Here is a 21,161-nt window from a genome sequence, read left to right as displayed (position 1 = left end):
TTAGCGCAGGCTTTCTATATAGTAATCTGACAATATTCCCCCAAACTTAGAAATCATGTGCAACTTTTGACCCAGTGCACAGCCTCATAGACAGGTAGATACGCATCAGAGTAACACGATAGTAAAAAGAAAGAAGAAAGAAAGAAGGAAGGAAGGAAGGAAGGAAGGAAGGAAGGAAGAAGAAGGAAGAAGGAAGGAAGGAAGGAAGGAAGGAGATAGAAGACAGAAAGAAGCAAAGAGGATAGAAAACAATCACTACACACGCCCGCAACTCACCACCCACCCGAATCACATCCCTACCTACATCCCCATCCATCCCTCCCGCCTCCCTCCCATCCCGCACCCATCCAACTCCATCCATAACTCAAGCAAGAAAGACAGACAACGAACGAAAGAAAGAAAGAAAGAGGAAAAAGAGAAAAGAGTAGCAATGACAGCAACTCTCATTTATGGAGTATGTGTGCCTGGTGTATTTGGACACTCATTCCATGCAGAAGCGTCCCCACATTATAAGGTAGTACTAGCAGGAGGGTGTTCTTTACATCACAATGGCAGAAGCCAAAGAAAGGCAATCAGAAAGAACCAGTGGCACCCAAGGCCAAGCTCAGTAAGTTTTGGTTCTGCCGTACATTCCCCTGTCTAAAACAAATCAGATGGCTAAGCCTGACATTAATAAGGTGGGAGGAACTGCAAAGTCACAGGGCAAAATGTGTGTCTACACAGGGAAGATCTGAGAACAATTTCTCACACTCATCAGCTGGTTCTTTCGGTTCTCCAGACTTTTCCAGGTTGGAGAAACAGAATTAGAGTTCCCCTAATTCCCCGGAAAATCAAAATAAATGTTTTCTGAGGCAAAATTAGTAAAGCTTTATGAAACTCTAAACAGTAAACATGTATAATATGTCCTGCGAAAGTGCTGTGCTTAGAATTAGGTTGTATTAAACTGGTCTGGGGCCATGAATGTGAGCAACATATCCATTCAACTCTGTATGCTTAATTTCCAGTACAATATCTGCAAGCAGGAATCAACATGTGTTTTAAATGAATGAGACCATGTTAGAAATTCTGTTATGTGTGTGCATTTTCTTCCTTCCCTATTTGAGGGAAGGACTCTTCTCAACATTTTACCCTTTAGAGGATCCAGCACTGGCTCTTGTAAATTGTAATCACACATTTATGTGTTGAAGAAAGGATTGCATAAGTGAAAAAAAAAAAAAAGTATGTGGGAAAGGGTGAACCGTTGTGCCTTTTGCTGTTAAGTATTTTTTTTTTTTTTTATGATAGGCACACAGTGAGAGAGAGAGCACGAGGCAGAGACACAGGCAGAGGGAGAAGCAGGCTCCATGCACCAGGAGCCCAGCGTGGGATTCGATCCCGGGTCTCCAGGATCGTGCCCTGGGCCAAAGGCAGACGCCAAACCCCTGGCCCACCCAGGGATCCCGCTGTTAAGTATTAAAGGCAACCATAGAGCCTCAATAGAAAGAGTGTAGCCATAGTTTCAGATGGGAGTTCAAATCCTCCCAAGAATGTTTCTGGGCAAATATTTGCTAAATCTTTGATTTGTGAATTGAGGAAGATGACCACACCTTCCCCACAGGGTTATTGAGAGTATTCCGTGAAACAGGGAGTCCCCCAGCAGATCTTATTTGCCCATACACCCTCTTGACTCCTACCCACAGATATAAGTAGACCATCAGTGAAAGCAAACAGCCTGGCTGGCCTTTGCCAAGGAATCCCACACCTCTCTCTTCATCTATAAATTTCTATAAAAGTAATTACAATAAAATTTTATGCATCACCACTAATTTATTCTTAACTTGCTCCCATATCTTAGTTTATGAAACAGGTATTTATTTACAGTGATTTCAATAATTAAGAATGAGTTAGGGCAACCAAAAAAAAAATTTGTATTAAGTATGATGAACCTGGAATTTTTGTTGACTTTTTGGTTTTTGTGTGTTTTTTACAGAGCAGTCATGGTTTTTAAAATAAATTCTAGGAATGCCTGGGTGGCTCAGTGGTTGAAAATCTGCCTTGGATCAGGTCATGATCCGCAGGTCCTGGGACCAGTCTCCAGTCCTGCACTGGGCTCCCTGCAGAGAGCCTGCTTCTCCCTTATCCTTTGTCTCTGCCTCTCTCTTTGTGTCTCTCATGAATGAATAAATAAAATCTTTTTTTAAATAAAAAATAATAAAATAATAAAATAAATTCTGAAGTAAAAATGGAAAACAAACCTCTTCATTGTATAGTATAATATTTCCCTACAAGAAGGCCTTGCAAAAAAATTAATAGCAAAAACTGTGGGGACCCCTGGGGGGCTCAGTCCATTAAGCATCTCTTGGTTTCTACTCAGGTCATTCTCTCAGGGTCCTGAAGTTGAGCCCCTCATCTGGCTGAGTGCTAAGCATGAAACCTGCGTAAGATCCTTTCTCCCTCTCCCTCTACCCCTCCTCTGAAAGATCTCATGGTTTCTCTCTAAAACAAACAAAACCAAAAGATCCCTGCAGATGAGATTCTACTTTTACATGTTTTATGTAATGTCTTATAAGCACATTATCTAATTAAAATTTTCTAGCAAGGATTTCACATTCAAGAGTCACAGTAAACATTCTCCAAACAGACCAGTTACCACAGCATAATTATATCTATGCATATTATTGTTGATATTTGTTTCCCACAAGAAAATTAATCACACAATATATGAATTATATATAATTGAAATGAATCATATATATGATTTATTAAAATTATTGTTTATAGACCACAGTGTCATATAAACCTATGAAAAGCCATGCTAAAAAAAAAGAAAAGCCATAATAGTTATTCTTATATATATTTTATATATATTTTTATATATATTTTTCCAAAAAGTCAGAGAGTAGCGTAAGCTTTAAACATAATAACAGGGCAGATTTTTATAGCAGAGTAACAAATATAGGAATTATTTATAAAAATGATACTGTGTTAAGTGCATATTCTCTTCACTGTTTAACAACATAAAAGCAAGAGGCAAGAAATAAAATGGTATATATATGTATGGAAGAAAACTCATACTGTTACCTAATCTAGTAATGAAAAAATAATCTGTTTGGTTAAGCATTTACAAGGAATGCATCTACATTTTTAGGAGTTTCCTGGTAATTATAAGAACTCTGGTCTTTAGTGGACAAAAGAAAAAAAGAGGAAGACTTCATATATAAATTTAAAGGTCAAATAGCTTTTAAAAACTTTTTTGATTTCTAATCTTGACAATGTGAATTTTATTTGATTTAGCTCTCACTAGTTCTATAAGGTAAATTACAACTTCATTTTGTCTGAAATTTGGAGAAAAAAACAATAACAAAAGATGTAGGGATTATGAAGGTTAAAATGTGACAGTAATCTTTCATCCAAAAAAGTATTTTCCTACTACCTTCAAGCAAAATCTATTTTATTGTACATATACTCAAGGTTTAGGAAATATTTGTTATTTTATGCTCTTTCCCCAAGAAGCCAATTTACCAAGCCAGAAATGTTTTTTAAAATAAGGATTATTGGGTAGCCCCAGTGGCTTAGCGGTTTAGCGCCGCCTGCAGCCTGGGGTGTGATCCTGGAGACCTGGGATCGAGTCCCGTGTTGGGCTCCGTGCATGGAGCCTGCTTCTCCCTCTGCCTGTGTCTCTGCCTCTCTGTCTCATTCTCTGTGTCTCTAATAAATAAATAAGATCTTTTAAAAAATTTAAAAAAATAAAATAAAATAAGGATTATTAAAAGTATACAAAATTATGGAAAGATTTGAGAAAAAAAGTGTTATAGTGCTACATTGTAGGTATAGTTGCACAGATGTCCCATAGATAAGAACATATTGTATTTTAACTTTTCACTATCTTCTGGTACACCAATATTTCATAGAAAGAAAATGTTGGGGACCCCTGGGTGGCTCAGAGGTTTAACATCTGCCTTCCACCCAGTGCGTGATCCTGGAGTCCCGGGATTGAGTTCTGCATCAGGCTCCCTGCATGGAGCCTGCTTCTCCTTCTGCCTGTGTCTCTGCCTCTCTCTCTCTCTCTCTCTCTCTGTGTCTCTCATGAATAAATAAATAAAATCTTTAAAAAATGTTAAATTCTTAACATCCATGTTTGGGAAGTGTTGTTAAGCCTATTGTCTACTAAGCTACTATTTTGTTTATACATTGAAATGTACAAAAGCTCCTCACCCCACCCTCCAAAAAAAAAAAAAAAAAAAAAAGGAAAAAAGGAAGGAGGAAAAGACGGGAAGGAAAGAGAAAGACACGGAAAATGCTCCATATCTGCATAAATACATTCTCTGGACTAGACACTTAGATTTATTCTGTCATTATAGTTTGGCGCCTGCCTTTGGCCCAGGGCGCGATCCTGGAGACCCGGGATCGAATCCCACGTCGGGCTCCCGGTGTATGGAGCCTGCTTCTCCCTCTGCCTGTGTCTCTGCCTCTCTCTCTCTCTCTCTCTCTCTCTGTGAGACTATCATAATAAAAAAAATTTATTCTGTCATTATAGGTCTTACTCCACAATTTCTTTTTTTTTCAAAAATCTTTTTTAGATTTTTAAATTTATTTATTCATGAGAGACAGAGAGAGAGGCAGAGACACAGGAGGAGGGAGAAGCAGGCTCCATGCAGGGAGCCCGACGTGGGACTGGATCCCTGGTCTCCAGGATCAGCCTGGGCTGAAGGCAGCGCTAAACCGCTGAGCCACCCAGGCTGCCCCTTACTCCACATTTTCTGCACAGGCAGTGGGCTTCAACAAAACCAAGAAAAGACAACTTCACTCCTCTTCATAGTTGCGATTGCTTCTTAATTTCCAGACAATATCTCGGAAGTCTATCAAATGCTGACAAGTCTGCTGGAATAATGCGCCAGGAGGTTGCTGGTCAATGCTGGGAGGTCACCAGGATAGTTCTCCAAAACCAGATAGCTCAGACTGTTAGGCATTTTCAACCTTAGTATTTTTACCAACCCTTGCTTGTCACTCTCAGGAGCATAGAAACTTCTAATGACTCAGAGAACCACAGTGAGTGATGAAATTTTCATACAATTTGGGTTTTCTGTTTTTTGCCTTTTAAAAGTTTATTCTCTCCAAACCCTAGAGAACCCACAGAAGAGAAAGCAGGAGTTGTAGCTACTTTGGTGTGTATTGTGTGCACATTATGCCCAGTTCCCCCAAATTATCACATGTATTATAGTTACTAACACACTTTGGAACCCTATCACTCTACACACATTAGATAATATTCCTCTGTCAATTGCGGCAAATTTGTCACGGTTGTAACCGTGGCTCCTTTTCCAGTGCAGTATCGAATACGTGCACATCTGCCCTTGACGCAGATCCTTAACCAGCAGGTGGTCTGCAAGCCCCATCCTACTGGAGTTGTCAGCTCTGAGATTCATCTTCCTGGGGTCCGTAGGGTTTTCTTCATCAGGATCGTGAACGTCTGCCTCTATGGATAGACGGTTGGAGGATAGATTCTTGACTAGGGCATTCACTCCGCTCCCATTCTCGGCTTCTTCCTGATTGTCATAGTCGTAGGACCCGCCCCAGCTGCTGGGAACGCCAGAGTCGCCCAAGTCCCCTTCTCCGCACCCGCCCGCGGCGTTTCCCGAGCGACGGAGCCGGTGACACGCTGCAGAAGCCCAGCTGGAGCCTCCGCCTCCTCCTTACACACGCCCTCCAGGCGGGGACCCAGGGCATCCGGGAGGCGCGTCTTCGCCCACTTACTTCCACCCCGGGTTCCTGCGCAAGGACGGGGGCGGCCTCCTTGGCTCCCGTCCGAGGCCCGCCTCCCGCTCCGCCCCCCGCTGGCTCGGCCTCGCGGATTCAGGCAGTGATGGCCGCGAGCGGCCTGGTGAGTCCGGGCCTGCTCCCGGTCGCCGCGACTCCGAACCACTAGGCAGGGAGCGAGCGCGGGCTCCCGCGGCCCGATCGCGGCCGGGGATCGTGCACACCCCGCGCGCCAAGGTCCACATTCGCCCTTTCCCGCGCTCCGCTCGGCGGGAGCGCGGCCAATCGGCTTCCGCAGTAGCAGAGCATCCGACCAATGAGAGCAAAGCGACTCGGGATCTCCACGCCCATTGGCCAGAGGCACTGACACTTGCGCGGAAGGCGGAATTCCTGTGGCGGCAAAGGCCTTCCCCCCACCCTCACCCCAACGCAAAGTCGCGAGTCCTGCGAGTCCTGCCGGGTTTGGGACGAGCTCTTCTTCGGTGAGTTATCCCTTTGGATCTGCAGCTGATTTAGAGTTTAGAGAAAATTCATTGTCAGGGACACGATGCCGAAAAAACTCAGGCTGGGATGGGGGTGGGGGGCAGGGAAAATAAAAAAAACATACTGCTGTTTCCTTAAAGGATGGAGGTCTGGCCCTGGCAACTTAGAATAAGATTAAAAAAAAAAAAAAAAGAACAGAATAAGATGATGCAATGTGCATTTCTTTTGCAGTGCCCAAGGGGAGAGCGGATTCTAATTTTTAAAACTGATGTGCTTTATAAGACCCAATGTTAATTAACTTCGTGAAAATGTTTCGTAAGAACATTCCCCTGTGTCTGAATGCTGTGTGTGACAAATCATGTCAAGTGTGTTTTCAGGAGTGAGCCTCTTTCCAGGATAAAATACTCAATATTCTAAGAGACAAATGAAAAAATGATGATTATGTTCTCAAGCATGTTCATCATTAAGAGCGCCGAAGCCATCTACATTCACATAGATTGCTAACTACATTAATAGGACTTATCATACTGTTTTCATCCACATAAATTCACTATCCCAGCAAACTTTGCCCAGGGACATGAAAATTGCAAATATCTTTATTGCTTATTCCAATAACTTCCTCAAAGACGCAAACGCTCTTCCATTGAAAACATCAGAGCACAGCTTACATCCCAAACCTTCTTGAAAAATCCTTGTCTGTCGTCCACCAATCCTAAACTGTTACCCAGTGTTTACCCTATCCTAAACATTAAAGACCCCACATTAAAGACCTGCCTTAAACCAGAATTCAGAATCTCAATAAATAGCCCAACCTTGCTCTCCCCTTTTGAGACACTACCAAAATTCTGCTCCCCTAGAACCTCAAGAAGCAGTAAGCTTAGCTTTGTCTTATCAACAGATGGTTCTTTTTTTTTTTAATGTTATTTATTTATTTATTCAGGACACACACACACACACAGAGGCAGAGACATAGGCTGAGGGAGAAGCAGGCTCCCCGGGGAGACCCTGCTGAGGGAATCTATGCTGGGACCCCAGGATCAGGCCCTGAGCTGAAGGCAGACGCTCAACCACTGAGCCACCCAGGTGCCCCTCAACAGATGGTTCTGTTGGGATTTCTGGGAGCCAGCATTTGACATCCTTGGAGGCCCCAGCAACATCCTTGGAGGCCCAGCAACTGGCTCCAGTAGTCAGTTTCTGCTGCCACAACTCCAAATCAGCGTTCCTCTGAGTCCCTTGAACTTTCTCTCCGTGCTCACTGAACTCAAAGGTGGGAAAAGTGAATCTGGCATGAAGTTCAGCTCCAGCGTTTTCTGTTGTTGAGTTTCCCCGAGTGCTGAGTTTATTTTGTCCTTGGGAGTAAAGATACCGTTTAAGGCATCCTTCTGATTACCTGACCAAAACTTGAAAAGATCTAATCTTGATCAATCCCGCCTCGTTAGCAATGGAACAGTTGGTCTCTCCCCTTGTCAGCTGTGGCTGTACTTGGTAGGAGAAAAGATCACCGGGAGGCAGGCGTCTGCCTCTCAGAGGGCTGGGGGGGGGGCGGGGACACGGAGTCTTGGGGGAGGACCGAGGCCCCCCAGGCCTGCTCCGCGGGCGCCCAAAAAGCAGGGGCGGGGCTGCTGGAAGCCGCAAGGGTTGTGAAAGTGGAAGCCGCCCGACGGCCGGCGCGGAGACCTTCCCGAACCTCAGCGGGGCCTCCCGTCCGGACCAGCCTCCCGGGAGAGCGCGGCGGCCTCGGCGACTTCCCAAAGGCGCGGACCCGCGCTGGGCGCTGGATTCAAGTCCCGGGTGCTGGGCTGCGGAGGTGCTGCGGGCCCTGGAGCAGCGGGTGAGCGCGGGGCCTGCGGGGCTGGGCGGGGGCGCGTGGGGCCCTTGCAGGAGGCCTGGGGTCAGCCGGGGATCTGGCTCTGTCCCTCCCACGTGCTCCCCAGTGGAGGGAGAGAAGAGGGAGAAGGGGGAGAGGAAGGGGCAAAAGGGGAGCTGGAAGGAGGAGAGAGAAAGGGAGGGTGGGGAGATGGGGGGAGGGGAAGAGCCAGATGGAGGGGAGGGGGAGAGAGGGAGAGCCAGAGGAGGAGAGAGAAGGAGAGGGTGGGGAGAGTGGGGGAGGGGAAGAGCCAGAGGAGGAGAGAGAAGGGGAGGGTGAGGTGGGGAGAGCAGAGAGGATGAGGAAGGGTGGAGAGAGAGGTGAGTGTGGGAGGAATTCTATGGAGAGCCCCAGGTAGGCAGGAAATGGATGGAGGACAGTTATGTCCTTACCTCCTCACTGAAGATGGGGGGGGGGGGGGGCAAGTGGTTTAGCTGAACCTTCTCCAACCCTAAGAGGAGGCTGGAACCAGATGGCTAGCTGAGGACACTTCATATCTGCCTTAACGTGACTCACACTGGATACTAGAAATGATGTTGCGTGTGTGTGTGTGTGTGTGTGTGTGTGTGTGTGTAATGGTGGGATGTTTTCTTAATCTCTTGCCCCTTGCCACTGTGACTGCTCAAGTTTATCCCAGTCTAGTGCAAGATCTACATTTCTTTCCATCCCCTTCGTTTCCCTTTTCTGACCCTGAGTCACTTGGGTCCTCTCTCAAAGTCCCTAAGATTGGGTCGTCATCCAGGGACACACTGAAACCCCAGAATCTCTTAGTTGTTGGGCAGTTCTTGCCCTCAAGGATCTTACAACACAGCCCAATGATATGTATCGACTTTTGCTTCCCTAGTCCTCCACTGTTTGAAAAGTATCCCTGTGGTAAGTATATTGATATTGATACTAGTAATAGTAATATTTACTGGTATGTGAATCAACCTGTTATGTGCCAAGCAGTGTTCTAAAGGCTTTTCTTTTTTTTTTCATTTCATTTTTTTAATAATAAATTTATTTTTCATTGGTGTTCAATTTGCCAACATAGAGAATAACACCCAGTGCTCATCCCGTCAAGTGCCCCCCTCAGTGCCCGTCACCCATTCACTCCCACCCCCCCGCCCTCCTCCCCTTCCACCACCCCTTGTTCATTTCCCAGAGTTAGGAGCCTTTATGTTCTGTCTCCCTTTCTGATATTTCCTACCCATTTCTTCTCCCTTCCCTTCTGTTCCCTTTCACTATTATTTATATTCCCCAAATGAATGAGACCATATAATGTTTGTCCTTCTCCGATTGACTTATTTCACTCAGTTCCATCCACGTTGAAGCAAATGGTGGGTATTTGTCGTTTCTAATGGCTGAGGAATATTCCATTGTGTACATAGACCACATCTTCTTTATCCATTCATCTTTCGATGGACACCGAGGCTCCTTCCACAGTTTGGCTATTGTGGCCATTGCTGCTAGAAACATCGCGGTGCAGGTGTCCTGGCATTTCATTGCATCTGTATCTTTGGGGTAAATCCCCAGCAGTGCAATTGCTGGGTCTTAGGGCAGATCTATTTTTAACTCTTTGAGGAGCCTCCACACAGTTTTCCAGAGTGGCTGCACCATTTCACATTCCCACCAACAGTGTAAGAGGTTTCCCTTTTCTCCGCATCCTCTCCAACATTTGTGGTTTCCTGCCTTGTTAATTTTCCCCATTCTCACTGGTGTGAGGTGGTATCTCATTGTGGTTTGATTTGTATTTCCCTGATGGCAAGTGATGCAGAGCATTTTCTCATTTTCTCTAAAGGCTTTTCATGCATTGTATTTTTTAATCTTCACAACAAGGATGGCAGGTTCCATCTCCTCCCATCTTAGAGGTGTGGACAATGAGATAGACAGCAGCCAATTAACATGCCCAAGTTCAAGCAACTCGTCAATGGTTTGAACCCAAGTGGTCTTATAAAAACTCATGGAGGCGGCACCTTCAGATTCTTTACCTCATTTTACAAACAGGAGAGTTAGGCTTAAAGGCCCTAGATTTTCCTGGGTAGCTTATTACCAGTAAAGAATGAAGCCACAGGGGCACCTGGGTGGCTCAGTGGTTGAAAATCTGCCCTTGGCTCTGGTCGTGGTCCTGGGATCAAGTCCTGCGTGAGGCTCCCCTCAGGGAGCCTGCTTCTCCCTCTGCCTATATCTCTGCCTCTCTCCCTGTGTCTCTCATGAATAATTAAGTAAAGCTTTAAAAATAATGAAGCCACATTTCCTGCTCCACAATGAAATGGTTAGGAGAATAGTCAAGTGTTTAGAGAACTTGTACTGGCAAGAAACAGATGGGCCAGAGCGCAAGTTAAACAGCAACACAAAGCAGCAGCCCAGGAGGTGAACATTCTGCAGGCAGCTCTGTTCTCTTCAATGAATCAGGGCTTTTTCTAGAATAAAAGAAAGTTAAGAGACATAATAATTAAAGACAACTTGTGCACCTCAATTGGATCTTCGTCTGAATACATTAGTATTGTGATTACACAAGAGAAAGTTCTTAATGTGTAAAGCTGGAAAGAGATAATTAGGGATAAAATGTCATGATGCCTATAAGTGTAATATAATCTAGGAAAATCAAGAGATGGTGCAAATTTATCAGAAAATGAATAATCATCAATTCTATGTGATAGGCATATGGAGATTTATTATACTATTCTCTTTTTTAAAATTTTGTTCCTATTTGAAAATGTTCATAATCAAAAGTGTACTCTGGAGCTTTGTGATCTTGAGTAAATAGTTTAATCTCTCTGGATGCTCAAGTTTTTAATTAGTAAAATAGGCATATTATGAGTTCCACACAGAGTTGGAGGAATTCAATGACATAATTTATATAAAAATGCACTTAGGATAATGCACATGTAAATCATGTGCATACTCCATTTGTTCATGGGATCTTTACAAATGTGTCTTTATTGAGAGTTCGCCACATGCCAGGCGTTGTGGTACATGTTGGGATACTGAAAATAGAAACCTGCTGTCCTCTGGCTTTTGTTCTACTTATGATGAATGAAGATTTTGCTGTTTTACTTTACATAGTTCATTCTTTTCCAAGGAGACATCAGAGGAAAGGCAAAAGAAAAATGCCTCTTTAAACAACAACAACAACAAAAACCAAGCAGCAACTAAACTTCCTGACTATCTTCCCAGGCACACCCTCCTTCCAAGATTATTTTGTCTTTATGGTTCTTTCCCCATCCCTTCCCTTGTAACCTTACCATCCCTGTGGTGTCACCACCTGAAATGAGGGCCAGATTTTAACATCTAGTGTAAGTAGAACACACTTGAATTCTCAAACTACAAACCCACCTGTGGGACATTTGTACCTGCCTTTTTTTTTTTTTTTGAAGATTTTTATTTATTTATTTATGAGAGACACAGAGAGAGAGAGAGAGAGAGGCAGACACAGGCAGAGGAAAAAGCAGGCTCCCTGTGGGAGCCCAGTGTGGGACTCAATTCCAGGACCCTGGGATCACGGGATCACAACCTGAGCCAAAGGCAGACATTCAACCACTGAGCCCCCAGGTGTCTCTATACCTGCATTTGAATTCCATCTCTGCCACGTGGCTCTGGCCTTGAGGGTCACCTGCCTTCTCTGAGTTAGTATTTTCTTCACCTGCAAAAAGCAAATATATCAGCTTTGCATGGTATCTGGGAGAATCGGCATCTGGAAATGATTTCTGTAAAGTATTTTGTATAGTACCTGACACACAGTGTTCTAGGAAAGGGAGCTTTTATCGTCAAGGTGATTGTTGTTGTTGGATGAACTGCCTACTTGCCGCATTAACATCTCTGAAGAGACACTGGAGCCGAAGGGGATGGGTGGGATGTGGGGTCCCTGTCAATGTTAGCCTCTGTACAATTAACATAGCTATGAAAATACTACTCTAACCTGAACCTTTCTGAAATTAGTGTTTCAGCTGAACTGTCTACTCATCTTCAAGTCATCATGAGCCCTAAGAAGCGCAGATCACAGAGGATCACATTTGATGAGAAGAGTAATATGAAGATAGAGCACTATTTTCCTCAGGTATGTTTGTAAATACTGTTGACGGAATGTACAGATATGACACATAGCTTTCCTTGACACTGGGTGTCCTAGTGCTTCCTGCTGAGAAACTACTTCCTTGTAGATTGAGGATATTACGTTAAAATCTTTCTCATCTGCTTTATTCTTTTAGTTTTAATACAAATCTTGGCCGTATCAAAACAGCCTTCAGGTAGAAATGGATCATAACACTTCTTGAACAACAACAACCAAAATTTACTATAATTATTACAGTCAACTACAGAATGAAAAAATTCATACTATTTCATAGCATGAAAATATATACTGCTCCAAATATGGATAATCTATTTGATCACAATAGTAACCTACATTTCTATTGTGCTTTCTAGTTTCTGAAACACATTTTAAAATAATAATCTTGGGCAGCCCAGGGGACTCAGCAGTTTAGCGCCACCTTCAGCCCAGGATGTGATCCTGAGATCTGGGATGGAGTCCCACATCAGGCTCCCTGCATGAAGCCTGCTTCTCCCTCTACCTGTGTCTCTGCCTCTCTCTCTCTCTCCCTGTGTCTCTCATGAATAAATAAATAAAATCTTTAAAAAATAAAATAATAATCTTTACCATAAACTTGGTAGGCAAGGAGGGAGGGTTTTATTTTCCTCAATTCATTTATGAGGAGAGAGAAATGACTTCTTGCTGGAGACGGAAGTGGTGGGAAGCCTTGCACTTATATTTACTGACATTAAGTCAGGGCTCTTTGTAATAATGGGCCTCTGTTATCATAGCAAACCGTCATAGTCTTTCCTGAATCTGAAATGCTCGTTGGATTTATCAAGAAGAAGTGTGAGGGGATCCCTGGGTGGCGCAGCGGTTTGGCGCCTGCCTTTGGCCCAGGGTGCGATCCTGGAGACCCGGGATCGAATCCCACGTCAGGCTCCCGGTGCATGGAGCCTGCTTCTCCCTCTGCCTGTGTCTCTGCCTCTCTCTCTCTCTCTCTGTGTGACTATCATAAATAAATAAAAATTAAAAAAAAAAGAAGAAGTGTGAGAATTTTGAGAATTTGAGGATGCACCATAAAAGCTTTCATTTGATTTCTTTCATCTGGTTGTAACTCGGATATCCAGGTATCTAGGAAAGCCAAAACAAGCCTTGTTATACTTTTCTTTGTCCTACATCGTAACAAGCCAGATAATAAACTTGTACTAACCAATTCCCTTTTTGAAAATGTATCTGCCCAAGAATCTTTTGGATAGTTGGAAATCTATTACAGTGTTCCAACAGGACCTGTGACAGGGATGTTTTTGACAACATTGGGCTGAAGAGATGATCTTTGAGAGTTTGTTATGTTATGCCCAAAGTAAACTTATATTATCTTCGGTTCCTTTTTTTTTTATCCAGAATGTTAGTACCATCATAAAGAAGGAAAATAAAAATTAATCTGTTAATGTACTGGTCATCGTGCTAGGTATTGTCACACATGACATTACACCCAATCTTTGCAACAATCCTGCCTTATTTCCCTTACCAGCAAGTGACATTGCCACCATATGAACTCATATCTGTTGACACCTGTGCCATGATGACCATGACTTGGGGAAGATGTTTCACTTAGGTGTAGAAATCAAATGCTCTTATTTGGGGGGGGGGGGGGTGATTTCTGCTATTTGATGAATCCTCCTTGTGTAAGGTTGTATTCATAATTTTAAAACATTTCACATTTATTTTTAGGTCAATAAAAACCAAGAGAATAATTCCAATACTCCTCAAATGAAGATGGGCTCTAAAAGAGATCCAAAAGATATAACTAACACCCAGGCTCAAGGACTCAAAGACCAGACTGTGCCCCCAAATAAGACAATTTACATCACCTTGAATGTAAGCCACAGGAAACACGTGCTCACGCATACTGGAGGGGATAGCTTATATGGAGCACTCAACACCCTAGAGGCTGTCAAAAAGGAGATAAAAACTCAGCAAGGCAAAGAAATGCTAGTGCTTGGCACGGAAGGTATTGAAGGATACATAAATCTTGGAATGCCCCTCAGTTGCTTTCCTGAAAGTTGTCGTGTGCTAATCACATTTGCCCAGAGTAAAAGTAGGCAGAGAGAAGGGAGTCTGGTATCTGGCCGGCATGGCAAGGTATCCTCTGATTGTGTCAAATTTTATATTCACGCGATTGGGAAGAGCAAGAAGAGGATCATTAAGCGCGGGAAACTTCACAAAAAAGGGTGCAAACTCTGCGTCTACGCTTTCAAAGGAGAAACCATCAAGGACGCCGTGTGCAAGGATGGCAGGTTTCTCTCCTTTCTGGAGAAAGAAGACTGGAAACTCATCAAGAACCTGGACTCCATTCTAGAAAGCACACAGACCGTTGACAACCTAGAGGGCGAGCTCTTTGAGGTGGAAGTTGAGAAAAGAACAGGCTCCGAAGCAGGAGCTGCTCAGAATTTGGAGTCCGAGGAAAGAAACATTTGCATGGTGAGAGAAGAAATTGTGGCTCAATACCCCAGTCTGAAGAAAGAAAGTGAAAAAGTCAGAGAAAACTTCAAGAAAGAGTTGGAACATAAAAAGAGCAAAGGGTCCTTATTTAAACTGCATAAGGTAGAGTTTGGGAAACTGACAAAAAACTCTACCCCGGTTAAAATGCACAAGATTCTTTCCCATCTGAGTGATTCCGTGGGTTACCTGACATGGAACAACAATGGAAATAGGGGTTCTGCTACCTGCTTTGTTTTTACTAAGTTGTTCATTTTAACTTGTCGGCACGTGATAAATGACATCGTGGGTGAAGGAATTGACCCCAGTAGGTGGGCAGACATAATTAGTCAGTGCGTAAAGGTGACATTTAGTTATGAAGAGCCCCCCGAGAAAGAAGAGAACTGCTTCTTCATTGAGCCCTTGTTTGAGGTTTCTGATGCAACTCTTGATTATGCCGTTCTGAAACTGAAGGCAAATGAACAACAAGTGCCTTTGGGACTCTATCATAGGGTTGCACTTGCACCGCTTAGTGGCCTGATATATATCATCGGCCATCCGTATGGAGAGGCAAAGTCTAGTGACGCTTGCACTGTGATCCCTCTGGATCAGCGAGTAGGAAAATTTCAGGACCATCTTCAGGCTGGAGAGGGAGAAGGCCACGATTATGGTATGCAATATATCCATATGTACACCCAAAGAAGCTTCCAGGACATAGCTCACAATCCGGATGTGATTACCTATGACACCTCTTTTTACTTTGGGGCTTCTGGCTCCCCGGTGTTCGATGCAAAAGGTTCACTGGTGGCCATGCACACCGCTGGCTTTGCTTCTAATTGCCAGACTGGGTTATCTCACATTGTTGAGTTTGGCTGTACTATGGTCTCCATCCTTCGTGATATGAAGCAAAACCACAGACAGTGGTTTATAGAAGAATGTATAAGTCAGGAAGATGTGGAAATGATGAGTGTTGAGGATTGAGGATAGTGAGAATTCAGTGTGTTTACACACTTGAAGGGGATTACCCACAGCATTGTTATTCCATAGGCAGTGGGGATCATTTCCTAAATTGTAAAATGGTTAATTTCATTTAAAAAATTACTGTTGTGGAGCACTTACTATGCACCATTGCTCAAAATACATGAAAACTAAAATCCTAACAAGTGGACTGTTACCCCTATTTTAAAGTTGAGTAATGGGAAGAGCGATGGGATTATGACACTAGCACTAGTGTCACCGTTGTGTGTGGGTTTTTCCCCCCTATCTTCTGTGTCTTCCTCTAAGTTCAGTTGCTTGAAGGCAAGATGTAACATTTGTTCATCTCATGATCCCCAGTGGTTGGAAGGTGGAAAGTAAGTGCTTAGGAAACATGTGGGAGGGATCCCTGGGTGGCGCAGTGGTTTGGCGCCTGCCTTTGGCCCAGGGCGCGATCCTGGAGACCCAGGATCGAATCCCACGTCGGGCTCCCGGTGCATGGAGCCTGCTTCTCCCTCTGCCTGTGTCTCTGCCTCTCTCCTCTCTCTTGGTGACTATCATAAAAAAAAAAAAAAATTAGGAAACGTGTGGGTCCATCAGTAGCACCACTCAGGGCTGCTGTTAGTCTTAACTGAGGAACTAAATGCTTGGTTAGAAATAATCTTACAGGGAGGGATGCCTGGGTGGCTCAGCAGTTGAGCATCTGGCCTTTGGCCCAGGGCGTGATCCCAGGATCAAGTTCCTGCAAGGAGGGAGCCTGCTTCTCCCTCTGCTTGTGTCTTTGCCTCTCTATGTGTGTCTCTCATGAATAAATAGATAAAATTTTTTAAAAATAAATAATCTTATGCAAAATCTTTAGCATTTCCAAAATCCTCATATTACTAAAACTCAGGACATATGTGTTCTACAATTCAGAGGGTAACATTGCTCTTCCTGTATTTATAGGCTATTAGGGCAAAGAGAATATCTTAAAGATCATAGGATTATGATCTTATGTCCTTGTTTTTTACCTTTTTTGTCCTAGGATTGCATGCAGCACAGCACATTACATTTACTTGTTATGCCTCCTGAGGCTCCTCTTGCCTGTTGAAGTTTCTCAGACTTTGACTAGATGACTTTGACAGTTAGGAAGAGACTTGGTCAGGTCCTTCTGTAGGAATTTGTCTGATAACTAGACTGGGGTTGTGGGGTTTGGAGAGTAAAGCCAGGGGGGCAAAGTGCCTTCTCACCATATCATTTCAACGGCACATATTATCCACATGATTCATGACTTGGTGTTGGCTTTGAAATGCTGGCCAAAGTGGTGTTGATCTCTGCAGTAAAGTTGCTCTTTCTCCATCCTTTCTATTATGTACTCATTGGAAGGAAGTTTTATGCACAACCCACACCTAAGGAGTGGGGAGTTGTGTTCCCCTTCCTTATGTCGGAAACTCCTGTGGTATCTACACATTCTATATGGAGTCCTTCTGCATGGGAGATTTGCCTCTTCTCACCCACTTATTTGTACCATATGAACTCATAGATCTACCTGAGTTGTAATCCAATACTACCTTATTGTGTTGGCCAAATTGTTCCAGCTTTGGTCATTGGGAGCCCTTGGGTGGGTTCTTGTGCCCCCTTTGACATATTTTATTGGAGTATTGTTTGTCTCCTAGTTTTTTTAGCACTTTTAAGTTGCAGTCCTATAAGATGCTCCAGGCTCCTCCTATATATTTCCCACCCCAACCATTTCTCCAAGGAACCCTGGTTGCTTTTAATGGAGAACAGTGTTAGAAACCAAGATCTGGAGGCACCTGGGTGTCTCATTCAGTTGGGCGTCTGTCTGCCTTCAGCTCAAGTCATGATCCCAGGGTCCCAGTACTGAGCACCTCCTCAGGCTCCTTCCTCGGGGAGGAGTCTGCTTCTGCCTCTCCCTCTGCTCTTCTCCCCACTTGTGCTCTCTCTTGTGCTCTCTCTCTCTCAAATAAATAAAATCTTAAAAAAAAAAAGAAACCAAGTCTGGGCACTAGGTATGCTTGTTGCATTTGGGTGTTATTTCTTTTATGCTCACTCAGCAGACAGAGAAAAGAAATATGTGTGTGTGTGTGTGTGTGTGTGTGTATTAACTCATGTACAGTCATCCTCCCCAGTACAGTCTTGGCTTTGCTTTCTGGGGCTTCAGTTACCTGTCTGTGGTCAAATGCAGTCCGGAAGCAGATGATCTTCCTTCTGACTTATTGCCAGAAGGTCAATGGCAGCCTAACATTGGGTCACAGTGCCTATGTCATCCGCCTCACTTCATCCTATCAGGGAGGCATGTTACCATCTCACATCATCATAATAAGAAGAAGACTATATGGTACAGTAAGGTATTTTGAGGGGGGGGGCATTTACATAATTTTTATTCCAGTACATTGTTATAGTTGTTCTTATTGTTAATCTCTCACTGTGCCTCATTTACAAATTAAACTTTATCACAAGTATGTGCATATAGGAAAAACAGAGCATATATAGGGTTTGGTACCATCTATAGTTTCAGGCATCCCCTAGCGGTCTTGAAACAGATAAAGGGGAGGACTACAGATATATCTAGATAGATACCTATATAGATATATATGTCTACAAACATTCCTGTATGTAACTATCTATATGATAATAAATTGAACATTCTTACTGATGTCTCCCACTCCAGTCCAGTACCACATGGATCATTTTTTGCCTCCGCCGTTGACCTTATCCGTGAACTCCTAGGCCAACAGTGAGAAACGTGGCTCCTACCATCTCCCATCCACTTAATTGCTTAATTCAGTATTCATACAAAGTGGCATCAGAGTTGTTCACCTGCATTGGGGTGGGAAATAACGTTATCAACTACAATACAATGTATGGGTGTCGTCTCTCTTGCCTTTAGTCTTGCAGACTCTCTCCCAGAGTCACTGGGGTCAGCACCTATCCTTCCTCACCATCATGTGAGGAGTTTTGTACATTTACAATGCAGTAGGGTTCTCTTGTCATAGTCTGTCCTCTTTCCTTTCACTTCTCAAACCTAAGTGATATTTAAAATTTGCATACATTGGGGCACCTAGGTGGCTCAGTTGGCTAAGTGACTGACTCTTGATTTTGGCTCAGGTCATAGTGTCGGGGGTCCTGGGATCGAGCCCTGCTTCGGCCTCCACACTCAGTGCAGAGTCAGCTTGAGGATCCTCTCCTTCTTCCTCTGCCCCTCCCCCTGCTCACAATTTCTCTCTAAAAGTAAATAAATGAGTACTTCTTTTTAAATTTGCATGTATCAAGGTTCTCTGCCCATGCTGGGAGTTCAGCAGGCATTAACAAGTGCATGTCATGTCTCCACCATTACAATATTGTATAGAATTGTTTCTCCAGCCTCAGAGTCCCCTGGGTTTCATCTGCTTATCCCTCCCTCCCCGCCCTGAGTCCCTGGGGACCACGGATCCTTTTACTATCTTTATAGTTTTGCCTTTTCCCAGAATGTCAATGAAGCGGAATCATATGGAGCCTTTTCAGTTTGACTTCTTTCACTTAGCAATATTTAACTAAGGTTGCTCTGCTTCTTTTGATGGCTTGAGAGCTCACATTTTTTTTTGCCACTGAGTAACATTCTGCTGTATGGACACACTGCAGTTTGTGCATTCATTCACCTTTTGGAAGATATCTTACTTGCTTCATTCAGTGTTAAGTGATTGTGAATAAAGCTGCTATAAGCATCTGCATACAAATATTTGTGTGAACCTAGTTCTTGACTCAATTGGGTAAATACCTCACAGTATGATTACTAGACTGTATGGTGAGATTGTTTTTAACTCTGTAGGAATCTGCCAAACTGTCTTCCAGAGTGGCCATGTCATTGTGCCTGCCCAGCAGCAGTGAATGAGGGTTCTTGTCTCTTCACATCCTCACTAGTGTTTTGTGTTGTCAGTTTTTTGGATTGTAGGCCTACTAATAGTGTTGGAACACCTCGTATTCTTTAGGGGATTAATGGGATTTATTCATGAAATTTGAGCTGCCTTGGATATATCAGATATCAGTCTGGATTCTGTCAGAAGAATAAAGCTACTGAATTATCTTTATAGTACTTGTGGTCTTGGAACTTCTGAAATTAAGAGAGGAGACTAGAAACACAGGGAAATATTAGGCAGAACTCCCTTATAGGAGGAAATAGATTGATATTTGGGTAACATAACAGAAAAAGTTAAAGATTGTAGTGGCTTGAACTGGTTTCCCGAAAAGGTATGTCCAAATGGTAACCACCAGTACCTGTGAACATGGATGTGACTGTTTTGGAAATAGAATCTGCAAGATGTAGTTAAGTTGAAGATCTCTAGGTGAGACCATCCTGGGTTTAGGGTGGTCCCTAAATCCAAAGACTGAGGCCATACCTTTCCTTACCAGGGAAAGAAGAGAGAGGTTTAACACATACTAGAAAGAAGGCCTTGGGGGTGGGGGAGAAGAAGAAGAAGAGGAAGATGTGCAGATCTGAAAAGCCCCGAGGTCTGTCCAGTCCCGTGATTCCACTAAACCTCGGGATTCTGTCCAGGGTGCTCACTGCAACTACCTTTGGGACAGCTAAAACACAAAAAGTCACATGGCCGACCACAAACTACCACCAACTACTCAAAACCAAAATAAAAGCGTGTTGTGACCTCTCTCTCCATCCTCACCCCTGATGCCCTGAGTCCTCTCTACCAAAACCTCAGCTGCTGAGAACCACTAGAAAGATAATTAGAGATGAAGCTGAGATCACCCTGTCCCCCGGAGGGACCAAAGGCCATATACACTTATGTGAATACAAGAGGGAGGACTCAGACTTACGGCCCTGCTGAAGTCAGGCACCCAAATCACCAAACTACCTTGTCCCAGAAGAGGAAAAAGGTTCTGGGCCCAGGAGCATGGGAAGGTTCCAAGGACTGAGGGGTGGAGCTGAGGCATCTTGTGTAAGGGCAGGAGAGGGTCCCTGGGCCCTGATGCTTCCCAGACACTGAGAGATATACCCGACAACTCTGGGGCTTAGGTGCTGACCCTGGAGTGAGAGGACGAAGGAGGGAACAGTGACAACTCTGTGTTCTCTCCTCCTCTGCCCTCCCTTCCCACTCTCTGTAACCTTACCCCACCACCCTAAATCTCTTGGGCTCCTGGATGGAGCCCTTGATTTGCATTGCCCTTGAATGGGAAGAAAGGCAGTTTAATTAAAGTAATGAGGGTTAGGCAAGATTGTGGTTAGGGGCGGGCACCTGGGTGGCTCAGGGGTTCAGCATCTGCTTTTGGCTCAGGGCGTGATCCCGGAGCCCTGGGATCCAGTCCTACATGGGGCTCCCCACAGGAAGCCTGCTTCTCCCTCTGCCTCTCTCTGTGTGTTTCTCGTGAATAAATAAATCTTAAAAAAAAAAAAAAAAAAAAGATTGAGGTTGGGGAGGAAAACTGAAGTAATCCTGTGGATGGCCGCTTTGGATGGATTCAAGGTATTGGTGTTGGGGAGTTGATGGGATGTATCCCTGCTCTTCCCATCTCCTGAGTGCCACAGAGGATTCTCGTGTGAACTGCTTCACGTGGGACATGTAGCTTGTCTCCAAACCATTTCCCTGCCCCCTCTGACGATTCCAGCAAAAACAA

At 44.0% G+C, this 21,161-nt stretch overlaps 1 protein-coding gene across 2 annotated transcripts; it reads left to right on the top strand.

Annotated features, from left to right (window-relative positions):
• Window positions 1-5,903: 5,903 nt before the first annotated feature.
• On the top strand, window positions 5,904-19,623 carry FAM111A (FAM111 trypsin like peptidase A). Of its 2 annotated transcripts, XM_038563170.1 has the most exons (4): window positions 5,904-6,218; window positions 7,934-8,050; window positions 12,008-12,125; window positions 13,833-19,623. In XM_038563170.1, the coding sequence occupies exons 3-4, from the start codon at window positions 12,045-12,047 to the stop codon at window positions 15,558-15,560; spliced, it is 1,809 nt and encodes a 602-aa protein (XP_038419098.1). In that variant the 5' UTR covers window positions 5,904-6,218; window positions 7,934-8,050; window positions 12,008-12,044; the 3' UTR covers window positions 15,561-19,623. The 2 variants fall into 2 exon arrangements, with proteins under 2 accessions (XP_038419098.1, XP_038419099.1); XM_038563171.1 differs by lacking the exon at window positions 7,934-8,050 and having other exon boundaries at window positions 5,909-6,218.
• Window positions 19,624-21,161: the final 1,538 nt, after the last annotated feature.

Source organism: Canis lupus, chromosome 18 (genome assembly GCF_011100685.1).
Source record: "Canis lupus familiaris isolate Mischka breed German Shepherd chromosome 18, alternate assembly UU_Cfam_GSD_1.0, whole genome shotgun sequence".
In the NCBI taxonomy this organism is placed as follows: Eukaryota; Metazoa; Chordata; class Mammalia; order Carnivora; family Canidae; genus Canis; species Canis lupus.
The sequence above is the reverse complement of the archived record's forward strand: the minus strand, read 5'-3'. Positions and strand labels throughout refer to the sequence as shown.

What these genes read in the sequence shown, in the direction of transcription:
- FAM111A (XM_038563170.1), top strand. Translation starts at nt 12,045, where the DNA reads ATGAGCCCTAAGAAGCGCAGATCACAGAGGATCACATTTGATGAGAAG. An exon ending in TAGAGCACTATTTTCCTCAG is followed by an intron (nt 12,126 to 13,832) that starts GTATGTTTGTAA and finishes ATTTATTTTTAG; the next exon opens with GTCAATAAAAACCAAGAGAA.